The 25,715-nt window shown below is 40.8% G+C and overlaps 1 protein-coding gene across 11 annotated transcripts in view; it reads right to left on the minus strand.

Annotated features, from left to right (window-relative positions):
• Positions 1-25,715, minus strand: part of LTBP1 (latent transforming growth factor beta binding protein 1) — a 456,087-nt gene that overhangs the window by 250,387 nt on the left and 179,985 nt on the right. For 6 of the 11 annotated variants that reach the window (XM_017870629.1, XM_017870628.1, XM_017870625.1 and 3 more), the window contains one exon: positions 17,581-17,748. In XM_017870629.1, the coding sequence (XP_017726118.1) occupies positions 17,581-17,748 (168 nt within the window). The other 5 variants (XM_017870634.1, XM_017870632.1, XM_017870631.1 and 2 more) reach the window with 2 other exon arrangements.

The following is a 25,715-nucleotide window of genomic DNA, read 5'->3' on the forward strand; positions in this document are numbered from 1 at the left end:
GATATTTCTCCAAAGAAGATATACAAATGGCTAATAAGCTCATGAAAAGGCCAGCATCATCAATCATTAGAGGAATGCAAATCAAAACCAAGAGACAGCACTTCATACCCACTAGTATGGTTATCACTTTATTAAAAAATGGGAAAATATCTTTTTTCATATAATGACTTATTTTCCTCTGGGTAGATACCCAGTGGGATTGCTGGATCAAATGGTAGTTCTACTTTTAGTTCTTTAAGAATCTCCACACTGCTTTCTATAGTGGCTATACTAGTTTACATTCCCACCAGCAGTGTAAAAGTGTTCCCTGTTCACCACATCCACTCCAACATCTACTGTTTTTTGATTTTTTGATTATGGTCATTTTTGCAGGAGTAAGTTGGTGTCACATTGTGGTTTTGATTTGCATTTCCCTGATCATTAGTCATGTTGAGTACTTTTTCATATGTTTTTTGGCCATCTGTGTATCATCTTTTGAGAATTGTCCATTCATGCCCTTAGCCAGCTTTTTGATGGGATTGTTTCTTTCTTTCTTATTGATTCGAGTTCCTTGTAGATTCTGGATATTAGTCCTCTGTCAGATGTATAGATTGTGAAGATTTTCTCCCACTCTGTGGGTTGTCTGTTTACTCTGCTGACTATTCCTTTTGCCATGCAATAGTTCTTCAGTTTAATTAAGTCCCAGCTATTTATCTTTGTTTTTATTGCATTTGCTTTTGGGTTCTTAGTCACGAAATTCTTGCCTAAGCCAATGTCTAGAAGGGTTTTTCCAACTTGCACACACGTTTATAGCAGCACAAGTCACAATTGCAAAATTGTGGAACCAACCCAAATGCCCATCAATCAACGAGTGGATAAACTGTGGTATATATATCTATGTCTATATATATATATAGAGAGAGAGATATCATACACACACACACACACACACACACACACACACACACACACAGATGGAATACTACTTAGCCATAAAAAGGAATGAATTAATGGCATTTGCCGCATGGATGAGACTGAAGACTATTATTTTATGTGAAGTAACTCAGGAATGGAAAACCAAATATTGTATGTTCTCACTGATATGTGGGAGCTAAGCTATGAGGACGCAAAGGCATAAGGATAATACAATGGACTTTAGGGACTTAGGGGGAAGGGTGGAAGTGGGGCAAGGGATGAAAGACTACAAACAGGGTACGGAGTATGCCGCTCAGGTGATGGGTGCACCAAAATCTCACAAATCACCACTAAAGAACTTACTCATGTAACCAAATACCACCTGTACCCCACTAACCTACGGGAAGAAAAATAAAATAAAATACAAAAAAAGGGTAAGCTGAAGCACAATAAAAGAATGGGAAAACAAGTGTTGTCAAAAATGTAGAGAAACTGGAACCCTCACACACTGCTGGTGGGAATGTAAAATGGCACAGCCTCTGGGGAAAACAGTTTGGCAGCTCCTCAAAACATTAAACAGAGATTATCATCTGATCCAGATATTCTACTTTTAGGTATATGCACCAAAAAATTCAAAGCAGGAACTCAAACAGATACTTATACATCAGGGCTCATAGCAACATTATTTGCAATAGCAAAAAGGTAGAAACAACCTAAATATATACATCAACAGATGAATGCATAAACAAAAGGTAGTATATGCAAATAACGGAACAGCCTTAAAAAGAAAACATGCTACAGTATGGATGAACTTTGAAAACACAGTAAGTGAGGCCAAGTATGGTGGTTTACGCCCTGTAATCCCAGCACTTTGGGAGGCTTAGGCAGGTGGATCACTTGAGGTCAGGAATTTGAGACCAGCCTGGCCAACACGGTGAAACCCTGCCTCTACTAAAAATATTTTTTAAAATTAGCCAGGCATGGTGGCGCATGCCTGTAATCCCAGTTACTTGGGAGGATGAGGCAAGAGAATCGTTTGAACCTGCGAGGTGGAGGTTGCAGTGAGCTGAGATCATGCCACTGTGCTCCAGCCTGGGCAACAGAGCAAGACTCTGTCTCAAAAAAAAAAAAAAAAAAGAAAAGAAAAGAAAAGAATAAAGAAAAGAAAACAAAGTAAGTGAAATAAGCTAGTCATAAAAGGGCAAATAGTAAGTCTCTAAAATACTCAAATTCACAGAGACAGAAAGTAGAACAGGGGTAACCAGAGGCTAGGGAGAGAGGAATGGGGAATTTTTACTTAATGGATACAGTTCCTGTTAGCGATGATGAAAAGTTATTACATGGATAATGATGATGGCTAAACAACATTATGAATATACTCAATGCCACTAAAACACACACTTAAAAACAGCTTAAATAATAAATTTTGTACTATGTATATTTTAAACTAAAAAAAGATGCAATTGGTGAAAAAATCAGTCATGTAAATTATGGGTTTGGGGGTTTCATGAAGATAAGCAATAACATATAAGCCCCTACACACCAAGGGAATTAAGAACAGGCATTTCATTCAAGTAAAAAAGCACAGAAGAAATAACTGTGAAAATTCCAAGTTTCCTGGGCAAGATGACCAAAACATAAGGGAAGACTGCTATATGAGTCTATATTCAGGTGAGGGCAATGTCTTTTACTCGCTCTCTAGGGCCATTTCTTGGTCCAAAAGTGAATAGTTTAAAAACATGATATACACTGTTGTCCAGCTGACCTAGAGTGTTTTGGCCCCAAAGAGGTTTCTCTTTTTTCAATGAGTTAAATAATATGTCAGACTTTTAATGCTTGAATAGGTTTTTCTTTCAAACTTGGCAAAATGATCCTTCAAAAGGCATGTGTAAAGATGTTTGGGTTAGAAATAACAAACTGATACCCTACTAAGGTGTTATGTTTATTTGAATGTATGATGATGCTATCGTTCAAATAAACACTCAGCATTCCCTCCTTTTCCAACAGCCACAGCTCAGACACATTGCAAATGAGTGTCCACAGTAGTGATGGTTAGTGTTGAAAAGCAGTTTCTGTTATACAATCACTTCTGAGATGTGCAAAAAATGCCTCCTGTGCTAAATGGTTTCCCATTTGTCATTTCTTGTTTCAGTTTCCAGAGAATCTTCACGATGAAGGCCCATCACATCTCAAACCATCTCAATCCTTGCACCCTTTGAAATCCAATGTGATCATCTCATACAAATTATCAAATGTAAATCAAGCCTTTAGGAGCCTGGGTCCAGTTGACTAGGTCAACATATGTACAAGGACAGCTGAAAGGCAAACTGTGGGTTTGTTCTGGCACCATCATCAAAGGAGGACATCTGCGACAGAAGGCTAGAGGTTTCGTCTACAGAACAATCTTGAGATTAAGAGGGAGGGTTTTCCAAGGACCTGGACAAAATAGGAAAGCGGGTCTAAGATGTTGTCTGACAGGAAAGCATGGCAATGCTTAGAGCAGGGCTTCTCAACTTTGTTGCTAACGACATTTTGGGCCCAAATCATTATCTGCCATGGGAGCTCTTTTCTTTTTCTTTTTCAGACGGAGTTTCACTCTATCTCCCAGGCTGGAGTGCAGTGGCACAATCTTGGCTCACTGCAAGCTCTGCCTCCCGGGTTCATGCCATTCTCCTGCCTCAGCCTCCAGAGTAGCTGGGACTACAGGTGCCCACCACCACATCCAGCTAATTTTTTTCTATTTTTTAGTAGAGACAGGGTTTCACCATATTAGCCAGAACAGTCTCAATCTCCTGACCTCGTGATCCACCCGCCTCAGCCTCCCAAAGTGTTGGGATTACAGGCGTGAGCCACCGTGCCCAGCCCATGGGAACTCTCTTGTACATTGTAGGACACACAGCGGCATCCCTGGCCTCCACCCACTATATGCCAGGAGCACCCCCAAATTTGGATAACCAAAAATGTTTGCTGGCATTGCCAAAGGTGTCTCTTAGGTGGGGGTGCAAAACTGCCCAGTTGGGAACTATTTGATAGACAAACAGTTTTTTCCGTTTCACTTCTGCATTATGAGTGTGAACCAGATATTTCAGAGTAACAGAGTGAGCTGAGTGAGCAGCCAGCTAAGAATATGCCTGATGGGTGCAAGTGAAATAAAAGAATTGGAGATGGGGAATAAGAGAAAGAAGCTAGCTATTAGTAGACCATGTGGGAAAGAGGAAGAGGCCAGAGTGAGGTGAAGGAAATGCAATGAGGTTTTGGCAACACACAGAAGGGAAGGTTGCAATTTGGTGATACCAGTGAATGAATTCATCCTCACTCTATTTTATTTTCTATTAATTCAACTCTGTGCTCAAAGTACTCTCAAGTGTCATGTTCATACATCAAAATCTGGGCAATTCAGGTAGGCAAGTTCAGCATAGAGAACGTATGTTATCAGAAAGAATGATGGCTACGTGACAGGTTTAAACTAATTGATATCATTCAATTAATTCAAGTGTAGCTTCTCTTGTCTCAAACTAGACTGTATCCTCAAATATTGTCAAAATGCTTAACATCAATCCCAAGTAGGATCTAACTAGAATAAGGATGGACCTATGCAAATATATCTCCCCTTCCACCTTCCTGGAAAGACAATGAAATAACTGTCCTATTACTAGTAAACCAAGAGTATCATCCTTGCATATAAGACCATCACACTACTGGCAGTGGGTAATGTTTTGTTGAGATATTGTGCAGACTATGGAAATGAACTTCTGTTATGGGATTTGGGCTACATCCCAAAGCTGAGGACAAAAGGCAGTATCTGTCATTTCACTTCCTGAGATGCTGGCTGTGCTGCAGAAACCAAGTCTGTCCCACTGGAGCAAAAAAGGTGAAAATTCTTTGGAGAGTTTGACACATACCCCTTGGAATTTAGGGGACATGTGAACAAAACACTTTCTCACCATCCCCTGAAAAATTTTGAAGATGAGGCAGACTGGAGTGAGCTGAAATGGTGGGGTGAGTTAAGAAGGCAGCCTGCCCTCCCAGCATTTCATATGGCAATTATGCATGAGTTTTCCACAGGCTTAAGCCATCCTGGTAGGACTCTGCCAGACAGGCTGCCTCACAGAATGAGGAAATCTCAGCCTTAACAGGAACAGGACCTGAGGTAGGAGATTTGAAAAAGATTAACACATTTAATGATATGGCTGAGTCTCTTTTGGCATTTATAAATCATTTCCTAATATAGTATCAGGCTCATTTAAGAGCTTGATAAACATCATTAATTCATGATAACATATCTTTATCATAGTGGATTAATAATAGTTTCGACCTTTGCAACTCACAGAGTGATCCACAAGTGAGCAGCACAGCATCCCCTGAGCGTGTGCTAAAAATGCAAAATCTCAGGCTCTACCCAGAATTCTGATTCTGAATCAGAATCTGCATTTAATAAGATCCATAGAGACTCCTATGGACATTAAAGGGTGATAAGCACTGGTTTAGACCATTGGTTCTCCACCAAAGCTAAGCATAACAACTGCCTACATTATTTGTTTTCAAAATACACATATCCAAAGCACACTGAGAAATTCTGATTTAGGGACCCTGGGGGGCAGGCTGGGCATCTGTACCTTTTGAGCAATCCTAGATTCTGTTGTATAATACTACCAGTACTGAGAGTCTCTGATTTAGGGATTGAAGAAGGCAGGCATTTGAAGTCACATTTCTTTGTACTAATTGTATCCTACCCTGTAAACACTTTTACATGAGTGAATTCACTTCTCCTTCCAGGGTCTTCATTAAGCCACTGATAACCTCCAGCAAAACACACAATTAGCTACGACTTCATCTCTGTAATGATATGGTTTGGACTTGTGTTCCCACCCAAATCTTATATAAAATTGTAATCCCCAGTGTTGTAGGAGTGGCCTGGTGGGAGGTGATTGGATCATGGGGGCGAACTTCCCTTTGCTCTTCTTGTGACAATGAGTTCTCACAAGATCTGGGTGTTTAAAAGTGTGTAGCACCTCCCACTTCGCTCTCTCCTCCTTCTCCAACCATGTAAGATGTGCCTGCTTCCCCTTTGCCTTCCACCATGATCGTACGTTTCCTGAGGCCTCCCCAGCCATGCTTCCTGTACAGCTGGCAGAACTGTGAGTTCATTAAACCTCTTCTTTATAACCTACCCAGTCTCAGGTAGTTTTTAATAGCAATGCAAGAACTGACTAATACATGTGATCAATGAGGAATCCATTAAAACGATTAAAGAGAATAAAATGGCATACTGAATAGGGACATGCAAAGCAAGACAGGCTGGAAAGACACTGGAGACTTCTACCCTCCACTCTGCCCATGTCTGCCTGGGCTATGTCAGTGTGACTCAATATTGACTTCTCATAGGGGCTTGTTATTTGTGAATGAAAATGAAAGGAACCATTCACAAGCCATCACCAAATTGTTAGGTTTTCTTGTCTAGATTTTGTCTTGACAGTAAGAAGAACAGTGCCTGATTTAAATCAAGCCCTAAGAACTTAGTGGCTGTTGCTGCTGCATCCACAAATACTTCAAACTCAGCCACCACTGCAGCAGATCGAATTTCAAATAACCAGTTGAAATAGAGCCCAAACTCCTACACCCCAACCCGATTTCTAGGATAGACTATTAGGTAAATTGGACACTATTAGTCCTTTTAGTGCTTTTAAGAGTTAATTTCCTTAAATGAGATCCTTCAGAAGTCTAAAATTTTCAAGTAACTGCCAGGTAAAAAGAAGAAATACTTCTTCTGGCACAAAATGGTCCAAAATATGATAGACTTTGACAGAAGGGAAATGATAATTACTGTATGAACAGCAGAGTCAGTAGGCTTCTACCAAATAAGGTTATGATTTCTGCAGTGAGTGTATTTCAATAAAAGGATATTTTCAGCCTTTAGACTTTAGCTTCTTTTTGGAAAATGGTATAATACAAAGTAAATTTTGCTCAATACTAATTCATCTATTTACCAAATATACAATTTTGTCATTAAAGTTATTTTTTTTTTCATTTCCACATAGTGTCATGGTTTTCTGGGCACACTATGGGATTCTCAGATGTTTCTAATTACCCTCTGTGAACACCCAATAAAACAGCTGGCTCAAGATGTTATTAGTACCACAAGAAGATCCAGAGGACTCATAAATCACCCTTTCTTCAGAAAAGGACACTGCAGTGGCGAAAAGTGACATATTCTAATCTTCCTAAATAAGACTTTAGCTAAGAACGCTCTAGGATGCTTCCTAACATGCCAGGAGAAGGGCAGTGTTCTGCTTTCCTCACTATAGTAGACTTTAATTACTAGTTTTCCTTTTACCTCTTCTAGGGAGAATCTGATGAAAATGAGGCTGAATGTTTGCACTAGGAAAACTTACAAAGTCCCCATAATCCAGACCAATTCTTATTGAATCTGATGGGCATCTGAATGAAGTTTGGTCTCAGAGTGAAGAAATCTCTCTGTATTGCATAAAGTTTTTTTTCTCCCCAACAAAATCTCAGGAAAAGCCAACACTTAGTCATGCCAGTCTTTCAGTAAGTACTGCATGAGTCTAAATTCAAGATAATGAGGTTGAACAGTAAACCATTCCTTAGGGCCATACCCTTCAACTAAATAGAAAATCAAGTTTTAATAAGAGTATCAATGACAGCACTACATTAAATTGGCAATGGAAGGGCATCTGGCTCTTCTTATTTTCTTTCTTTATGATATAAATTTGGAGAATGAATCTTAAACAAAATGCTCACTAACTTTATCCTTCTCCATTTGGTAGTTATTTTATTTTCCTGGACTGCTTAGCATGAAGATGACTATGTGGCTGACCTCAAAAACATTTTCACATCATTTGTATGTTAGTTCCAGGAGGCTTTCCAACAATAGACAAATTCATTATTCTTTCTCCACCTAGAAATACATATTTACACACACACATATACACACCTCTTAATAGTTAAAAGTCGGTACAAATACTTGACTTTTATACAACAGATGCAAAATTGAGGTCAACTCATATGCCAATAAATGTTGCAGGTATATACTGCATCACATAAATGTGGTTACAAATACCTATTTTAAGTCCAGCTTCCTTAAATTTACTCTAACCTAGGAGAGACCAGAGGTAACTTACACAACTGACAGCAAAGTGAATAGCACAAAGTAGGATCAAATGTTATAATCATACATCACTGGAGATGTCCCCATCTATTCAAGATGATTACTTTTCCTCCTGACCACAGCTTTTGGTTCCAAAATGTATTACACTGTTTAAATGCTTTTACCCTTGCCAGAGGGCTTGGCAACAAGCAAGAGCTTCCTGTGTAAGCAAGTGAACTCAAGAAGAAGCATGATTCAAGGCAGAGAGGACATGGTGCTACAATGTTGTCTTGGCCATATGATATTGAAGCCTGATATCATTTTTGTGCAAGGTCTAACCTACCCACAGCAAGCTTAAATGTAAACAAGTACAGAGCCTTCTGTGCACTCCTACCAGAGTACCAAAGTGAAGGGGTAAAGAAATGTCCTTCTATATCCTTCTTGATGCTATTGTGCTGTTAGGATCAGTAAATAAAGTAACCACTGTGTCTGGGGTGTACAGGGAGCACCAAGCTCCAGGAGACATAAGCACACACTCTCTCAACGCCTCTACTCCATAGCACACAAGATGGAGTTTGATAATTCAGGAAAGGACTTATCATATTCAGAAAGAGACAAAGGTCTTCCAGTCAATCCAAGGAGTCCATATGCACCTTCGGTCTGCCCCCAGAATAGCCCTCCAAGGAAGGTTAGGACATTAAATAATTCATTTTACATATAGGGAAGTCAAGAATGAGAGAGATTATGAGAGATGTGAGATTACCAATCCAGGGTACTGGAGACAGTCAACATACCTGAAGCTAGACAACCAAGTGTCAAACGACACAGTAATGACTAGAGATATAAGAGGAAAGAAAAAAAAAAAAACAGCACAGTCCGAACTGTTTGAAATGGAACTTAAGGTTCTTCTGTAAAAGACTGTCAGTATTCACATGGATGCAAGAGTGGGGAGCAGGAAGTGTGTGCAGCAGGAACAGCCGTACTAAAGGTATGGAAATCTAATTGCACTTTGCCCATGAGTAGAAAGTACAGTGAAGTCAGTGTTAAAAACTTAAAGCTCCATGCAAATTGCTACCAGGGTGTCCTTTTTCATGCATCTTGTGGTTAGTGGAATATGCTATTTCCTATGCCCCTAAACTCTGACATAGTCTTCTCAGTTAATTATTTTACTTCTGTGATTTTACTTGCCTGAGAACTAACGATGAAGCTGCATCAGGTAAGGTCTGTGCACACCTCACAACCCAGACAGCCGAATATACAATTTATTGTCAACATTCAGCATCTCCAAAGCGGAGGCACAGTGCTGGCACTGGAGATGCCAAGATGGAGTAGACAAGTCTTTGTTCCCAATCAGTTTACAGTGTAGTGGAAGAAACAGGCATGTCAACAAATAAGGGAAATGAGGCTTTGTAGCATGATCGTCACTTAGCTGAATCTTGAAAAAGAAGCGGGTAATTGTCCAAACAGACTGAGTAGGGAAATGTACCCTCCAGGCAGAGAGAGCAGTGTGCACAGAGGCCCAGGAACACAAGACACCCTGGAGCACTAGGGGACCTTTGGTATCCCTGGAGGCTCAGTCTGGCAGAAGTAGAGGATTAGGGTGGAAGAAGGGGCACAGCCAAAGTGAATGCCGTGGAGTCAGGCAGCAGGGCCCTGCATGCTATGCTAAGCAGTTTAGGCTTTTCCAAAGATCACTCCGTATGCTCAAGTCGACAGCCTAGAAGAGAATACACACTTTGTGACATTGTGTTACAGACTCCAAGGAATTTTGAAAGGTTATTTATTCCAGGCTGGCCTAGCACAACCCTTTCAAGGAGCCCCATCCACTTCCACGACACAGGCCAGGCATGGCTTAAAAGGAGCAATCTATCACACGTGCCTTTCCCACAGATTTGGCAAACCACAGAACCCGCTTTTAGTTAAGCTTAATTTTTTAAAAACTGTCCTGGCGACAGATATATGTTCTTATACAACCACTTTGCACCCCGCCCCAACGCTCCTCTCTGCCTCAGTCGTCTTCTTCTTCAACCAAATAGGACCTTATTCTCTCCTGATTCTGGCTCTTAAGGTCAACCTATTGCCCCTCTTCTTCCAAGTAACCCATGGAATCACCTTTCCACGCACCCCTTCCTCTACCCAGGGTCCTCCTGCCCTCTGCCAACTGCCACCACGCACACTCCACACCTCCACTCATAAGCAAGAACCAATTTGATTTCCCTTAATTAAAAGCAAGTTCCCTACCAAACTCATGTGATCTGCCCTCCATAAAAGAATGCTGAAGAGACCGGGCGCGGTGGCTCACACCTGTAATCCCAGCACTTTGGGAGGCTAAGGCGGGCAGATCACGAGGTCAGGAGATCGACACCATCCTGGCTAACACGGTGAAACCCCATCTCTACTAAAAATACAAAAAAAAAATTAGCCGGGCGTGGTGGTGGGTGCCTGTAGTCCCAGTTACTTGGGAGACTGAGGCAGGAGAATGGCGTGAACCTGGGAGGCGGAGCTTGCAGTGAGCCGAGATCGTGCCACTGCACTCCAGCCTGGGCTACAGAGTGAGACTCCGTCTCAGAAAAAAAAAAAAGAAAAAAGAAAAAAGAAAAAAAAAGAATGCTGAAGAAAGGTGACACCACTTTCTTGATAACTTTTTTAAAATCTAAGACCTTTACTTTTTATTATAAATCACCAAGACTCCTGCAAGAATTCCAGGACTGTATCCTTTTTTCACCCAGAGAACAAGACTCGGTTGCTTCTATCCTCTGTGTATAAGGTGCTTTATCTGCAGATATTAATTCGATGCCCTGATACAATGCAGGTCGATGAAACCAAACTCAAGATGGGAGATAGGAAAAGTCTGGAAGAATGCTCCAAATGTCAGCCTTTTTAGGGGGTGCTCCACGGTTTAGACAAAATAAAAAGCATGGTCTCCCAGCACTTTGGGAGGCCAAGGCGGGCGGATCACGAGGTCAGGAGATCAAGACCATCCTGGCTAACAGGGCGAAACCCTGTCTCTACTAAAAATACAAAAAATTAGCCGGGCGTGGTGGCAGATGCCTTTTGTCCCAGCTACTCGGGAGGCTGAGGCAGGAGAAGGGCATGAACCTGAGAGGTGGAGCTTGCAGTGAACCGAGATGACGCCACTGCACTCCAGCCTGGGTGACAGAGCGAGACTCCGTCTCAAAAAAAAAAAGCACGGTCAGAGTCTGATGACAGTGTAAGTGATGTGTCCTCACAACACCCATCGCCACTTCATCAGGCCCCTGCTCCAGTGTTATCTCATCAGAGAGCCCTTCCTTCCCTGAATTCTGTAAAATAGCAACCACGCCTTCCACCAAGACTCACCATTCTCCAATCCCCTTCTCAGCTTTGTTTTCTCTGAGAGTATCTATCACTTCCTGACAATTAGTTCATCCATAATGTTTCTTACAGTATATTTTTGGTAGTATCCGTTTGACAGTAGTGTACACATATACTATATTCTTAAAATGTGTTTTTATAATTGTGGTAAAATACATGTAATATGTACCATCTTCACTATTCTTAAGTGCTGTGGTTCAGTAGTGCTAAGTACATTCACATTATTCGTATCAAATCTCCAGAACTTTTTCATTTTGCAAAACTGAAACTCTATACCCATTAAACAACTCCCCATTCCATCCCTATGACCCCTGGTAACCACCATTCTACTTTCTCTTTGAACTTGACTACTCTAGGCATCACATATAAATGGACTCATACTGTATTTGTTTTTTTGTGACTGGTTTATTTGCCTTAGCATAACATCTTTGAGGTTCATCCATGTTGTAGCCACACTATGTTTTTGTAATGCTAGAGGAGGGCAAGGACTTTTATTTAGTTCACTGCTATTGCCTGAACCCATACCTGGCACATAGTATGTGCTCAATAAATGCATGTTAAATGAGTAACTGTTCCTAATACTAGCCTTTTAAAGGTGGTCTATAGCTCAAATAAAATAAAAATGAAAAGACTGGGAATGGTGGCTCACATCTGTAATCCTGACTTTGAGAGGCTGAGGCGGGTGGATCACTTGAGGTCAGGAGTTCAAGATCAGCCTGTCCAACATAGCGAAACCCCATCTCTACTAAAAATACAAAAAATTAGCTGTGTATGGTGGCAGGTGCCTGTAATCCCAGCTACTCGAGAGGCTGAGGCAGGAGAATCGCTTGAACCCAGAGGGCGGAGGTTGCAATGAGCCAAGATGACGCCACTACACTCCAGCCTGGGCAACAAGAGTAAAACTCTGTCTCAAAAAACAAACAAAAAAAAAACAACAAAAAAAAACCAAAAAAAATTAATTAATTAATAAAATAAATAAAAGGAAAATGCTCTACATTATGACTATTCAGTATTAGAAAAGAAAATTCTTTGATATGGCTAAATGTATGTGGAAGTGGTTTCTTTGACAAGTTCTTAGGCATTCTAAATTGCCTGAAGGAAAAGTAACCACTTTCTTTTAGTATTGTATTGAAACATCTTTTAAAACCTGAGATATACCTGCACAATATATTAAGGGGAAAATATATTCTCCAGTGAAAGGGTGACACGATGGCATTTTGATTTGTTTCTGTGTGAGACAAACATCAAGGAATCCAAACAATGATGAATGGCAAAGGATGAGAAACTCAGTGACTGAACTAAGCTTCCAGAAAAAACTATATACTTGCCCCCTTGAGCAGTTATGTCAGTTTATTTAATGCCTCAACGAGAGAAAATTTTCTTCCCTCCTTGTGAGCAGAACCTACACAGTCAGCTTAGCAGCACGAACTGTTTCTGTTCTTCATCCCAGCACCTCAGTATTAGGCTGGTTTTGCGAAATCTCTGGGAAGATTTTCAGTGCAGAGCATCAGACAAGCCCCAGAACAGCTACAGGAGGCCAGAGGTTGTCATTTATTCAGAAACTTATTTAGCCTCTTAAAACATGAGTTTCCTAGCTAAGAAACTGAAAGCACTTCTCTCTTTTTCAAAATGACAAGTATCAACTTCTTTCAGAGAACTTTAGTAAATTCTCAAAGAGTAAAATCCAAATGCCCAAGCTTGAAATTCAAGGTGTTCCACAGCCTTGCACCAATCTGCCTTCCCAACTTGTCATCTACCATTATTATTTTTCATGTGTCCCACATTTAAGTGAAACTGTTCCCAATTCCCAGAAACCACCTCTGCCTTCTCATCTCCATGCCCAATTCTAGGGGGGTAAATTCTTCCTTCCCGTGTCAACTTTGCTTCTCTCTTCGCTCTACTCCCCCATCCATCTTTATTTTGGAACTTACCAATGTTTCAAGTTCCACATCTCCCTTCATTCCACAATCAGGCCATCTGCATTTATCTATCAGCCCTTCACCATGAGACAATATGCTTGCGAGACAGGGACAGCAAGGTGAACCAAACATAAAAACTGCATGCCATCTCTTTTCTCTCTAAGCATCCTCCCTCAGCTGGAAGTGTTATTTCCCTTCTCTGGGTGCCTGCTAGCAGCTCTCTACCTTAATTTAGCGTTATTTACATATACCCTTCATCTCCTCCTCAAAGTATAAGCTCTTAGAAGGCAGTTTTATGATTTGTTTATCTTAGAAAATCTACTACCATGTTTTATACATAGTCACTTAATATATGGTCATAGGAGGCAACATGGGAGAGTCAGAGGTATTGTGACTTAGGATAAGAAAACCTGGCTGAAATAATCTTTAATCAAGCCAGTAAAGCCTCAGTGCTCATATTTGCAAATTATGGATACTACCATGTGCCTAAGAGATAGTAAGCATCAAATGAAATCATGTATGAGAACATACTTTTTAAATGGTCAAATGTTTTTTATAATTATTCAATGGGCGCTAATTGAACATGAGTCTTTTGTAACTCAGAGAAAGCAGAATCACATAAACCAAATGTGTTTTTTTGACCATCGTGACTGCTTTTCAATGTCTCCACAAATAAGTTATACCAAGTGACAGTATTATTGCGTTTGAAATATTCTAGTTGTGACAACATGAATTTATATGTTCTTCTTGTCAGAGGAACTTAAGGCTTTATAAACCATTTAAAAATCCTAGAAGGTCATCTGCATTTTAGCCCTATAAAATGTTAAGAATCCATTAAAACAACAACGGTGAACCTGCTGGCCCACCCAACGAGGGATATGTTTAAAAAAAAAAAAAAAAAAAAAACCCTCATTATCATTAGAAACCTGCTTCATAGGAAATACCATTTAAAGTAACTATTCTGTTAAACCATACCAAAATCACTATCCATAAAAATGGGCTTTTCTAGAATCTCAGAGTGCTTCCTTTGGATATCATATTCATTTGGGCCTCACTTTTAGAGTCACATTAAGCGAAAGTTATACTTATTATTTCTCCCACTGAATACTCAAGAACAGAGACTGCATGCTCAATAGTCATGAGAAAATACCTGCTGCCTTTCACATCTGGAAAGCCCAGACTCACCCTCATCACAGACCAGAAGACCAACACAGGAGCGGCATGAAGGAAGGAAGGAATTATCCCACAAGCCTGTAAATGAACAACCTCCACATATCTATTAGGACCTGCACTGTATGGAGGAGGTGAGCTGGGCCCAAAGAGCACATACAGCCAATGTTACCCCAGGATTTCAGCCCCAGTATGCTGGACTCTCAGTTGCTTTCTCTCTCTCTGTTATTCCAGCCAGGCTTCCCACAAGACACAACTCCATGAGGTCCTTCACCTTGTCCCTCCTATACATCATGGTCAGACTCCAGGCAGGTAAGAAAACAGATGGCATAAGGATATCTAGATTCTAGGCATAGCTAACTGGCTTGCCAAGAAACTAAAGCAAGCTCACTTAATTAACACTCTGAACCTAAGTTTCTGTATTGAAAAAATGGTGATGATCATGTCTATTCCACATCCAAAAAAAAAAAAACAACTGTAAATCACCATGCAAATGTTGGAAATTATTTCTGTTGTGCTGATTATCAAAACTGATTATGAAGTTCATATAATTTTCTCTGGATTATGTTGACTCCTTAGAGTATGGCATTCAAGCCAAATTCAGCCCAACAAATGTTTTTGTAACATGGCCACACCTATTCTTGTTCAGATTGTCTCTGGCTGCTTTCACACTACAATGGCAGACTTGAGTAGCTGTAACAGAAACTGTATGGCCCACAAAGTCTAAAACATATCTTATACTATCTGGGCCTTTACAAAAAGTTTGCCAGCCCTCACCTTTAAGTACTGACAAATATTAAAGATCAAAGGGAGTAGCTGACAAGTGACAGTAAATTTTGAATTTTCCCCAAACTTTAAACTATTTTCCAAATACGTCTTTTTTGTCAAAAGATTTAGTATACTATAAACAAATATAAAGAGAGAAGAAAAAAATCAGAAAACCACTTTTGTAAATAGTAAAATTATACTAAACCAGTAAAGTCCCAAAAGATACATGCATAAAATTTTTTAATTTTCTGTATTTTCAACAGATCACAGGCTATAAGTTCTACAAAATTGCCATTCTTAAAGAAAGAAATATCACAAAAATTATCCCTCAAACTATCCAATATTTGAAATAAAATGTAAACAGGAGAGGGAAATAGGTCAGAATATAAATGACGTGTTTCCCACAATTTCCAGTGTGAAACTATTTATTACTATGGGCCCCTCTCACCCCATCCTCTACTTTTTAAAAAATTAAACTGCTCTGCCAACCCTATATGGAGAGTGGAGTTCTGCTTTTGAAATGCTTTTGTAAATAATTTTGCTTCATTTTGCATTTTGAATAGGCTATGTATATTCTGTTCCTAAACATCTGGTTCAGTGCCAGGAAGGAAAGTGTGCGGCGTGTTTCGACAAGTAGACTTCCTCTGTTTCTCAAAGCCTTCAAAATATTTAGTTTCAAAATGAATACACTGGAAGCCAAAAAATTACCACCCATTTGATTATTTTGTCATTGTTAGACTGTAAAGATTTACAATAAACACAAGTAGGGAAAGGAGCAGTAAGGAAGGAAGGCAACCAAGAAAGATAAAGTGGGGAAAAGCCATAAGACTCATGATAGTCTACTGGAATTGCCTTTGCCTTTCCCTTCCTTGTCTGTAGACCTCCAAGAAAAGCCAGAAAATAGTATTACTTATTGCTGATAAAAAGTCATATGATCTTAGAGATGGACTAAATTTTAGAGGTCATTAAATACAATCCCATTTGTTTTATGAATGAGAAAAACTGAGGCCCAGAAATATTAACTGGCATGCCCTATGGGTTAGCTAGTTAGTGGCAGGACCGGGACCAGAATCCAGTTTCCTGATCATCAGTTCACTTCCCATTAGACTTGGCTCCCTGCCCTGCAAAGCACAATGTACCATTTGGCACCTAACAGCTAAATTCTTTTAAAAACTATGCCCAGGGTACCCCTATCATAGCCAGGAAACTCACAATGCCCTTTTAAATCGTATCTATGGGCACATATTTTTTCCAAGTACAGACGATCAAAAATATGCTTTGACCTCCTAAGGATTGGGAGTTACAATAAAGCAAAGGAATAATCAAAGAGCTAATAAGAACTTCAGGCTGTCCCTTTATTTTGTCTTGATGTAAATCAGTTTGAAATAGACACCCCTTCTCCTACCACCACCCCCAGACACACACTTCCAAGACTAAACAGCAATATTCCATAAAAAGACCAGATCTAGCCAGTGTTATTATCCGTCTGACATTTGGGTTATTCTTGTGAGTAACTCAGAAAGTAACGTGGGTGTCTGCGATTATGAGTACACATGCAAACCATAATTGGTCAAAAAATAATAAAAGACATTTTTCTGTGACAAAAATACTGTATTGCATGACAACATGGCAACATGACAGCATTCCGTGGACCGCAATGCTTTCTCCATTTGCAAAAAAGTAAAAAACAAAAATTCAAAACGAACCAACAAGGGTTTCTTGCAGACAGCAACTCCTAGTTCATATTTAAATTAACTTAAAGGAGTACTGAGAGTAATCTACCAGTCTGTCTTCCCAAAATCCACGTTATATATCAATTTATATTCAGTCTTGTGAGACGGAGCAGAAACGTGGCAAAAGATGCAACTCTGTATCCCTTTCTACAACCAAGTACAGGTTTTTGACAATTCTTGGAGTTTTGTTTTAGAACTTGGCTATTTTCGAAGTAAAAACTCCAAATTTCATCACCACCTTCCAAAATTTATTACATGAGTCAAATCTAATACAAATTCCACTTATCACTAGGCTGATAAAATTTGAAGCTTATCAGCACAAGTCATGCCTTAGGGTCTAAATCTAAAACCTACTCTCTTTTCTTCTACTGTATATATTCCCATTACCACACGGCTGCGTAAATGCTAAGCAATAAGGGAAAATATTCTAGTTGCCATTCCCCTAAGAAACCAAAAATCAGGTTAAAAATTATTCCGAAAGTAATTTAAAAGATCCCATGAAAGAAACATATTCGTACTCATAGACAGACATCCATTGAAGCAGAGAGCCGTGTGAATGAAGGGGGTGTCTAAATGCTACAATCTCATAAAACTCGACTCAGTAAGGACAGTTAGGGACCGTGGAGGAACTCACCCACTCGGAAGTTCGTGGCCGTCAGGGTGTCGGCAGCATGACCATTCTCACTAATGAGAGTGGTGGTGTTCCCCTTCTCACAGCTGTTCTGACAGCTGCCCTTGGTGCAGGTCACTTTACAGATGCTCGGAGTAAAGACCACCTTGATGCGGCCAGTGTGGTTACTCACTAGGAGCGGAGGCAGGGAGAAAAAAAACAACAAACACATCAGCTTAGTATCCATGAACTTGCCTTGGAAGGTTTAAAAAAACAGAAGAAAAGAAAAGAAAGGAGCAAGAGGGGGAAAGAGAGAGCCCACAACCCGACAGGTTTAAGGAAAGAGGGAAGCCTTCAGTGCTCGCTGCTCTGTATTCAGTGGTGTCTCTGAAACAGGAGTAGGAAGCTTAGCAAACAGAACTCTGGGATGCACTCCAAAACCACATTTGAAGTCGAGTCACTGGAGTGGGATTACTAACCACAATGCTGCACTTTATTCACGGGCAGACAAAGAGCAATACCGAGGGCACGACAGATTAAAGAGCCAACCCTGACAGGCAGATGTAATGCAAAGGGGTTGGCCGTGCACCTAGCGGTGAATAAACTCTTGTGTCCTCAACTTGCATACTTTCCCTGTTTCTCCACTTATTAAGTCACTATTTGCAGCCCGACCCCTGGAAATGTTTTAGGCATGCGGCATGTCTGAAAACATCTGTCTCAAATCTCCTGGCACTCTCGGCTGAAGTGATCAAATGCTGTGACGCAGCTGCGGGAGCCCATTTCTTTTTCACAACTCCAGGGCACTATTTCTCCATAAGTATTTAGGCAACATATATTTTGTTTTCCTGTGAACAGGGCCCATCTTTAAAGGGGTAAGCCAGGTCACAGGGATAAAGGGTTGCCTCCCTAAAAATAACACCCTTGGGCTCTCACTGTCTCTATTCATAGACCACCTGGAGCAGCCACTGGGGATGGAGCTTTCTTTCATTCACATGGCCTTCTCTTAAAAACCAAATGCTATCACCTGACCACACAGCCGAGGTTATGTGGTATCACAAAATAAGCCCTAGACTAAAAGTACATCCTGGTTTACAATCCCAGCCCAACCACGGTGTGACTCTGGACATGCCATTTCACCTTTTTTCCAAAACATAAGAGAATTGAAACTGATATTTTCTATACACTTCTAACTTTCACCCCGAGTCTCTATCAGCAGTCAGCAAGCTACAGTTCAGGGACCCAATCCAGCTCGCTGCCTGCTTTTGTAAATAAAGTTTTACTGGAACACAGCCACCCTCATTCATTTCTGTACTGTCTATGGCTGCTTTTGTGCTATGATGGCAGAACTGCACAGAGACAGTATGGCTTCATCCAGACCTGCCCTTCACTGCAGGATCTCAACCTGAAGTCTCTGACAAATTGCAGGACACACACAGTTTTGATTGCTACATCTGCGATAGGCCCCCAGCCAGGTCCTTCCTCTTTCCAGGAGACTAGGCAGAAAGCAAAAATGGTAGCAGTAGCTGAAGAGAGCCAGTCATCTGTGAGGCTGACAAGAAGCAGTGCCCTTCTGACGCCACTCCATGACTAGAGTGGCCAAAGGGGAGAGAGGCTCTGGGCCAGCCTTTTTTATACCATCTTTGCCCACCAGAAAAGCTTGTCTCTCTTTATACTGCTTTGGTTTGGCTAATATTATATTTTCAGAAAATCATCCCAAGATGCCTCTCTAAGACCCTCAACATACTAAAATTGTGGTCATAAACTGAGCTTGGAAACAAAGAACTTTAACCAAAGAAGCCATTCCCATGTCAAGGTTGGAATGGGGCCCTAGAGGTTTTCAAACACAACCATCTCTCATCCACTGTTTGCATTCCACGTATCAAGTGGTCGTGTAACCTTTATTTGAAAATCTCTAGTGACGGGCAGCTCATTACCCACAAAAGCACATGATAGCTATGGCAGTTCCCAGCAAGTACTATTTTTTATTGAGCTGAAATCTGGCCTCACAGTAACTTGCACACATTAATCCTAATTTGGTTCCCCATGGCCTCTTCCACATGACAGCCCTTCAAATAAGTTATCTTTGAGATAAATGCCACTTAACCAAAGAAAGCTAAAATTAGAAGGACTTCAACCCATCAGCTGGGTTGGCCATCTCACTTAGAAGAAGAAAAATGATTCCTCTGGAGGAGAAAGCCCTCCATTCTTTTCAAATGGTTTTTCAAGACATTTTCTCCTTCACCAGTCGTTCTAACCCTGGAGGATCAAGACATGTTGTCTGAGGTGGGGAGCTGTCCTAGTGGCCAAGCAGGCCTTCTGGCACCTTGCAAAATGACATCCAATAGGAAGCTACTATCAGTCAATACTTTAAATCGAGGGCTAGCAAACCTTTTCTACAAAGGGCCAAACTGTAACTATATTAGGATTGCAGGCCAAAAGGACTCTATTGCTATTCAACTCTGTGGACCCACTTAGCTGGAAAGCAGCCTGTCAAAAACAATATGTAAATGAGTGGGCATGGCTGTGTTCCAATCAAACTTTATGTAAACACTTCAGTAACCCCTCCTTTAAATGCTTACAGGACATTTTCAAGTTAGCTGGGAGTCTACCTTAGAAATTAAAAAAAAAAAAAAAATGGAATCCTGATTTCACCAGCAGATAAAATTCACCTAGTTTGATTTGTTTTTTTACAGTAGCACAAACAAATCAGCTTATAATCTAAGTTGTTAGACAATGCTTACAAATATCTTGAGGATACTTTGTGTGTTCAAGTGTGTGAAACCCAAGAAAAAAACAGACAACATTTTCCCACTTCAAAAGAATATAAACTCCTATTTTTTCTGGCTCGTGGTACAATAATGAAATTAGAATCTGTGTGCCAACTATTTTGTCTTCTCTGGCATTAACTTGTAGCACCAGCAGCTGCCACACAGATGCTCACACAGTCACCTAAATTATGCTCACTTAGGCGAACGGAGACATCCAAAGAAAGCAAGCACTTAATCATTATTCCCATTTCACCTCCCAATTACAGTAGTCACTTTATAAGCACTGGAGATTCTCTGCGTCTATTGTTTTTAAAAACTTCTTATATTTCTTTGCCAAAAAAAAATGTTTTGGCTTGGAATCATCTGGATTTTCAAAAGGCAGAGACAGTTTCATATGACTTAATTCTGATTTTTACTATGTTCACATCTTCTTGGAAGCAGAAGCTATATTTTATTTCATATAAAAATAAAAATGCTTGTGTTTTACAAGCATTCTGCTATAAAATAATCTAATTCTAAAACAGACACTTGTGTTCTAAGCGGGTTCTCTCATCTCCATGAAGCACTTACTTCTACATTATAATTAGCTTTAGGTTTTCATGCCAATCTTCTCAAAATTGGTAGTGAAAATGAACTACTGCTTTTGACACTAGATTATTATCCAGAGCTCTAACAGGATCTCCATAAATGCTGGATGGATTAGAAAATATGTTCTCCCATCTTTACTCCTTGAAAATCATTCCTACATGGGTATTTTGTAAATACCCATGGGTATAGTGTAAAAAGTTTAAGTTTTAAAGTTCATCAAACAAAGATCCATGCTCTGAGCTTCAAATTCCTCACATGTGACACGCTGAAGGCAATACCACTCACCTTTCAAGAATTTAGTAGGAATTCACTAACAGTGGACACAAGCTCTCCTGCAAAGGCCATTTGGTCTATCGGAGGCATCTTCTTTGAATGCCTTGAATAAGGTAATACTCAAGGACTCCTGATGGCTTGCAGAGATTAGGTACCCAATAACTGTGGAACAGACAAAGTAACCCGAAGGTGTCCATGGGGCAAGGGTGACTGTCGGATCTCACAGAGATCCAAGACTCACAGGATGCTGGAGGTCATTTTGGTCTAAGGTCCTGCTGCACCAGTGAGAAAACAAGCTCAGAACTAACCAGAGGCAGAAGACCATCCCGAGTGGCACCTACCAGGTGATTAGGAATTCTAAGTCTGAGAAGCAAAAGTTAGGCCAGTCAGGAGTTAACAGGGAAACCACTGGCACAGCTTCTGTGCTTGGTCCTTCAGAGGAAAAAAAAAAAAAATGTAATTTTTCGATCCCTTTAGGTGAATCAGCCCCCAAAATCTTAAGCAAGCACTTTAAAACTTTGGGTTTTAGAGGCCTTGGCTAGAGGCACAGATTGCCTGGAGCCATGCAGCACCTCCATTGGGCCTCCCAGTCAGTCAAGACACTCAAGAGTCAACATCCTGTCTGCAGCGTCTGCCAGACCCTGCGCAAATTTATACCTCCAAGAAGAGGCACTGGCACTCGGTTTAAAACAAACCACAGATATTCAGAGTGAATGGTGAATGGGATGGAAGCGAAGTCGATACCCCTCCTCCCATGATAAAAAGCTTTCGTTTCTGTTTCGGGGTTGTTAACAACAGAGAAAAATACAAAACTGTGAAAATTGTTCTTTACAAACAGACATCAGTCTAGAAAAGAGCACAGTTGCCCTTGTTCGGTCATTAGACTAGGATGTGACCAAAAGCAAAGAGGCCAAAGAAATAAATAAAACAAGTTCAAGACTCACATCTGATGTCATGAGCAAATACAGTCTCCCCAGCATTCGTCCAGAATGCCGTGACAGCACATTAGCACGCATCCAACTTAAACAATGGGGACCAACCAGCACAGGCAATATCCTCTGGGAAGAAGCAACCTCTCTGTGGTTTAAAGCCACCACCCAGTTTAAAGAGACCTATAGGCTGATTCAATACACAAGTCACGTGTACACTCTTCAGGGTGTGAGAGAGACTGAGCTAACAGTTCATTCTCCCACTTGCAGTTCATCGCTTACCCGAAGGCCAAGAATTCTTTGAAGGACAAATCATAAAAATATTAAATAACGCTTAGAATAACAGGACTTTATTGTTCAGCTCTCCAGGCTTGCTTAACTCCTCCTGGGCTATTAAAATAATGCCCATAGACTGCTCTGTGTTCCTCAAGTGAGGTGTTATGTAAATAAAAATTAATATCAAATCTATTACTTCACCAGGCTGCCCCAGTCCTGGAAAACCCTGCAAGAAGAAAACTCAGATGAGATCATTAGTACTGATGTGGACAGTTCCACAGGTAAGAATCCAGAGTAACCTTTCACTCCATCTCTTGAGTTACTGAGGCAGGAGTAACTAAAGAAAGAGACAGAGAGAGCAACAATTGCTACACCAATGATAGAAATCTAAGTCTAAGATCAAGGAAAAGCATAAGTCATTATGGCTTAGAAACCTTGCCATCTTTACAAAAAACATTTTTCCCCTAAAAATTTACCCAAACAATGGCCAATCATATTTTCTAAAATTAAAACCATTTTAATTAAGTATGCTAAAGAGAATAACTGAATAAGCAACAGGACATTGCAGTTTCTCATGTACTTTTGGAAAGAAAAACAGAAAATTATTTGCTACTAAAATTTCACAACATATTATGCAAGAATCATCTTGACACATGATGGAAACTTCTAACTTTATAGATAAAATCTGTGTAAGATATTTAATTTTTGAAAGAGACACCGTGGGACAGCCTGGTGTGGTTCTGGGGCCACTAAAACTGAGGTGTGTGCCCTGATGCTGCCTCTGGTTACTGGAATGCCTTCAGCAAGTGCTGTCGCCTCTGTCCCTGGACTGCAGTCCACAGTCTGTCCTGAACTTTTCTGGGTGTTCCACATCCCTAAACTGAAGAAGTATGCCCAGACAGTTGAACCCCTTCAGGGTCTATGATGTTAAAAAAAAAAACATTTTATAAAAAGGACAGACCATGAGAATGTCAAAAAGCCATGGATTTGTTTTCCTCGTTCTCCACTTTTATTACCAACTGTATTTTCTTTTCCCAATCACTGGCCCCAGAGTCATACCAGGCTGTTTCCGGTGTCTGTTCCAGGTGTCTCTGTTCCAGGCTATTCCAGGTGTCTCTTTCAAAATGACTTTTAAAACTCACCTGATATAGAACATATCTGGAAATTCCTCCTCTAGAACACATCTGGAAATCCCTCCTCTAGAACACATCCGGAAATCCCTCCTCTAGAACACATCTGGAAATCCCTCCTCTAGAACACATCTGGAAATCCCTCCTCTGCTCCTAATTCTGAATATTAAGAGAACCTACCAGTGTTGTCCCATCCAGAAGGGATAGTAGTATTTGAAATGCTGTGACTGAGAGTTGAAGAAACACATCCTCCAAGAAGAAAGGTCATGAATCCGTTCATAAAAAGAGGAAAAAAGAAAGGAGTAGCGAGAGCTCAACGTACCCAATTTCCCAATTCTGAATTGAGAATGTAATCCACAGCCACAGTCTAGAATCCTGACAATCATGGGAGCCACACTTGGCGAGGGTTCAATGAGTTTGCCCTGGGTTTTTGGGAACTGGGGAGAGTGAAAGGCACCACGGTTCAAGATGTTACTCTAAGAGTCTGTCTCCCAAGGGGGAAACCATTTAAAAGATACATTTTTTCAGAAATGAAAAATAGCTACCTCCCTCAAAGATTCTAAGCCAGTCTTTGCAGCAGCACAGCTTTAAATTCCACACCATGGCCATGTGGCTGGGGGACCCGGATGTGCAGACGTGCAACTGATAAGAAGACTGACTTCACTGCTCTCTGTAAACAGAACAAGGAGCAGAGCAATCAACACACTTACCTGTCTTCCATCTCTACTATGCATGCAATCTGCCTAGTTTGCATAGGCTCTTTACAACAACAGTGGATTACATATGCTTCACATGACTCAAATTTTCTGTCCCTTAATTTTGGAACCACAGTTAGGCTTTATTTATCCCCACATTTGTTGTTTTTCAAAGAGCAAGTAAATGGAGGCATTTGACCATTTCTATAAATAACATCTATCTGTATGTGGAGAAGCAAGCTTGACTAAATGATAGATATCTGCTGGACTATTTGTTTACCAAGGAACACATTTGATGGCTTACTCATAAGCTAAACAGGGGGCCATTCTTCTCAAGGATCCCAAATTATCTCTACCACACACTTTGAAAATTAGAATCCTATATATTTGTTATGACAAATTATTTCCAACAAAATCTAACTCCCTGAAAGGAAAGTAAGACCCTTTCCTACCTAGGTCCAATCTAACCTTGCCTCCCACCACATCTCCATGTAAAGCCAGGGCCTGAGCCAGGCCACATTGTCCACATGTCCCCACTCAGACACCTCACTCATGCAGTTTCCTTTCCCTACAAACCTTTTCCTCTTCCTTCCCACATTACATCCTTTTGACTCAACTAAAATACTCCTTCCCTCCACGATTTTCACTGACCTAGGCACAACCAAATGTTTCAACCCTCCATTTTCTCTTGACTCTTTGCAGACACTTCTATGGATATTTCTCCACTTTTCCCACCTTCCTTTGGCCTCAGTCAGGCCAAAGAAACAGTCTGTATTCTTATCCTCCTTTTCTATCTATAACAAATGTCCCACCTGGTGATTCTCTTTTTAGGACTGGAAGAGAGAGTGTAGTAAGAGGGGAGTGTCATGGGAATGGAATAAAGGGGTTGGAAATGAAGAGGCCTGGTATGAACTGAGGCTGAGAATCCACGGGAAGACGGACAATGGGAAGGGAAAGCAACAGGAAGGGCAGACAATGGGAAGGGCAGAGAAATGACTTTTACTCAAACAACTAATAGCTGGAAGTCACAAAACTTTTTTTTTTTTGAGACGGAGTCCCACTCTGTCGCCCAGGCTGGAGTGCAGTGGCCGGATCTCAGCTCACTGCAAGCTCCGCCTCCCAGGTTTACGCCACTCTCCTGCCTCAGCCTCCCGAGTAGCTGGGACTACAGGCGCCCGCCACCTCGCCCGGCTAGTTTTTTGTATTTTTTTAGTAGAGACGGGGTTTCACCGTGTTAGCCAGGATGGTCTCGATCTCCTGACCTTGTGATCCACCCGTCTCGGCCTCCCAAAGTGCTAGGATTACAGGCTTGAGCCACGGCGCCCGGCCGGAAGTCACAAAACTTTAAAGGAGTTGAATGTCTCAGGCTTCTACCACCTTTGTAAAGAGCGCTTGGGAATTTTCTTCGGACACCAAGGCAGACATAGTGAAGGAAATGACTTATTACACTTCAGGAAATTTAAATTCTGCTTAAGAGAGAAAAAAAAAAAAAAAAAAAAA

The sequence above is a fragment of the Rhinopithecus bieti genome, unplaced genomic scaffold (assembly GCF_001698545.2).
Source record: "Rhinopithecus bieti isolate Rb0 unplaced genomic scaffold, ASM169854v2 scaffold_5341, whole genome shotgun sequence".
NCBI classification, from domain to species: Eukaryota; Metazoa; Chordata; class Mammalia; order Primates; family Cercopithecidae; genus Rhinopithecus; species Rhinopithecus bieti.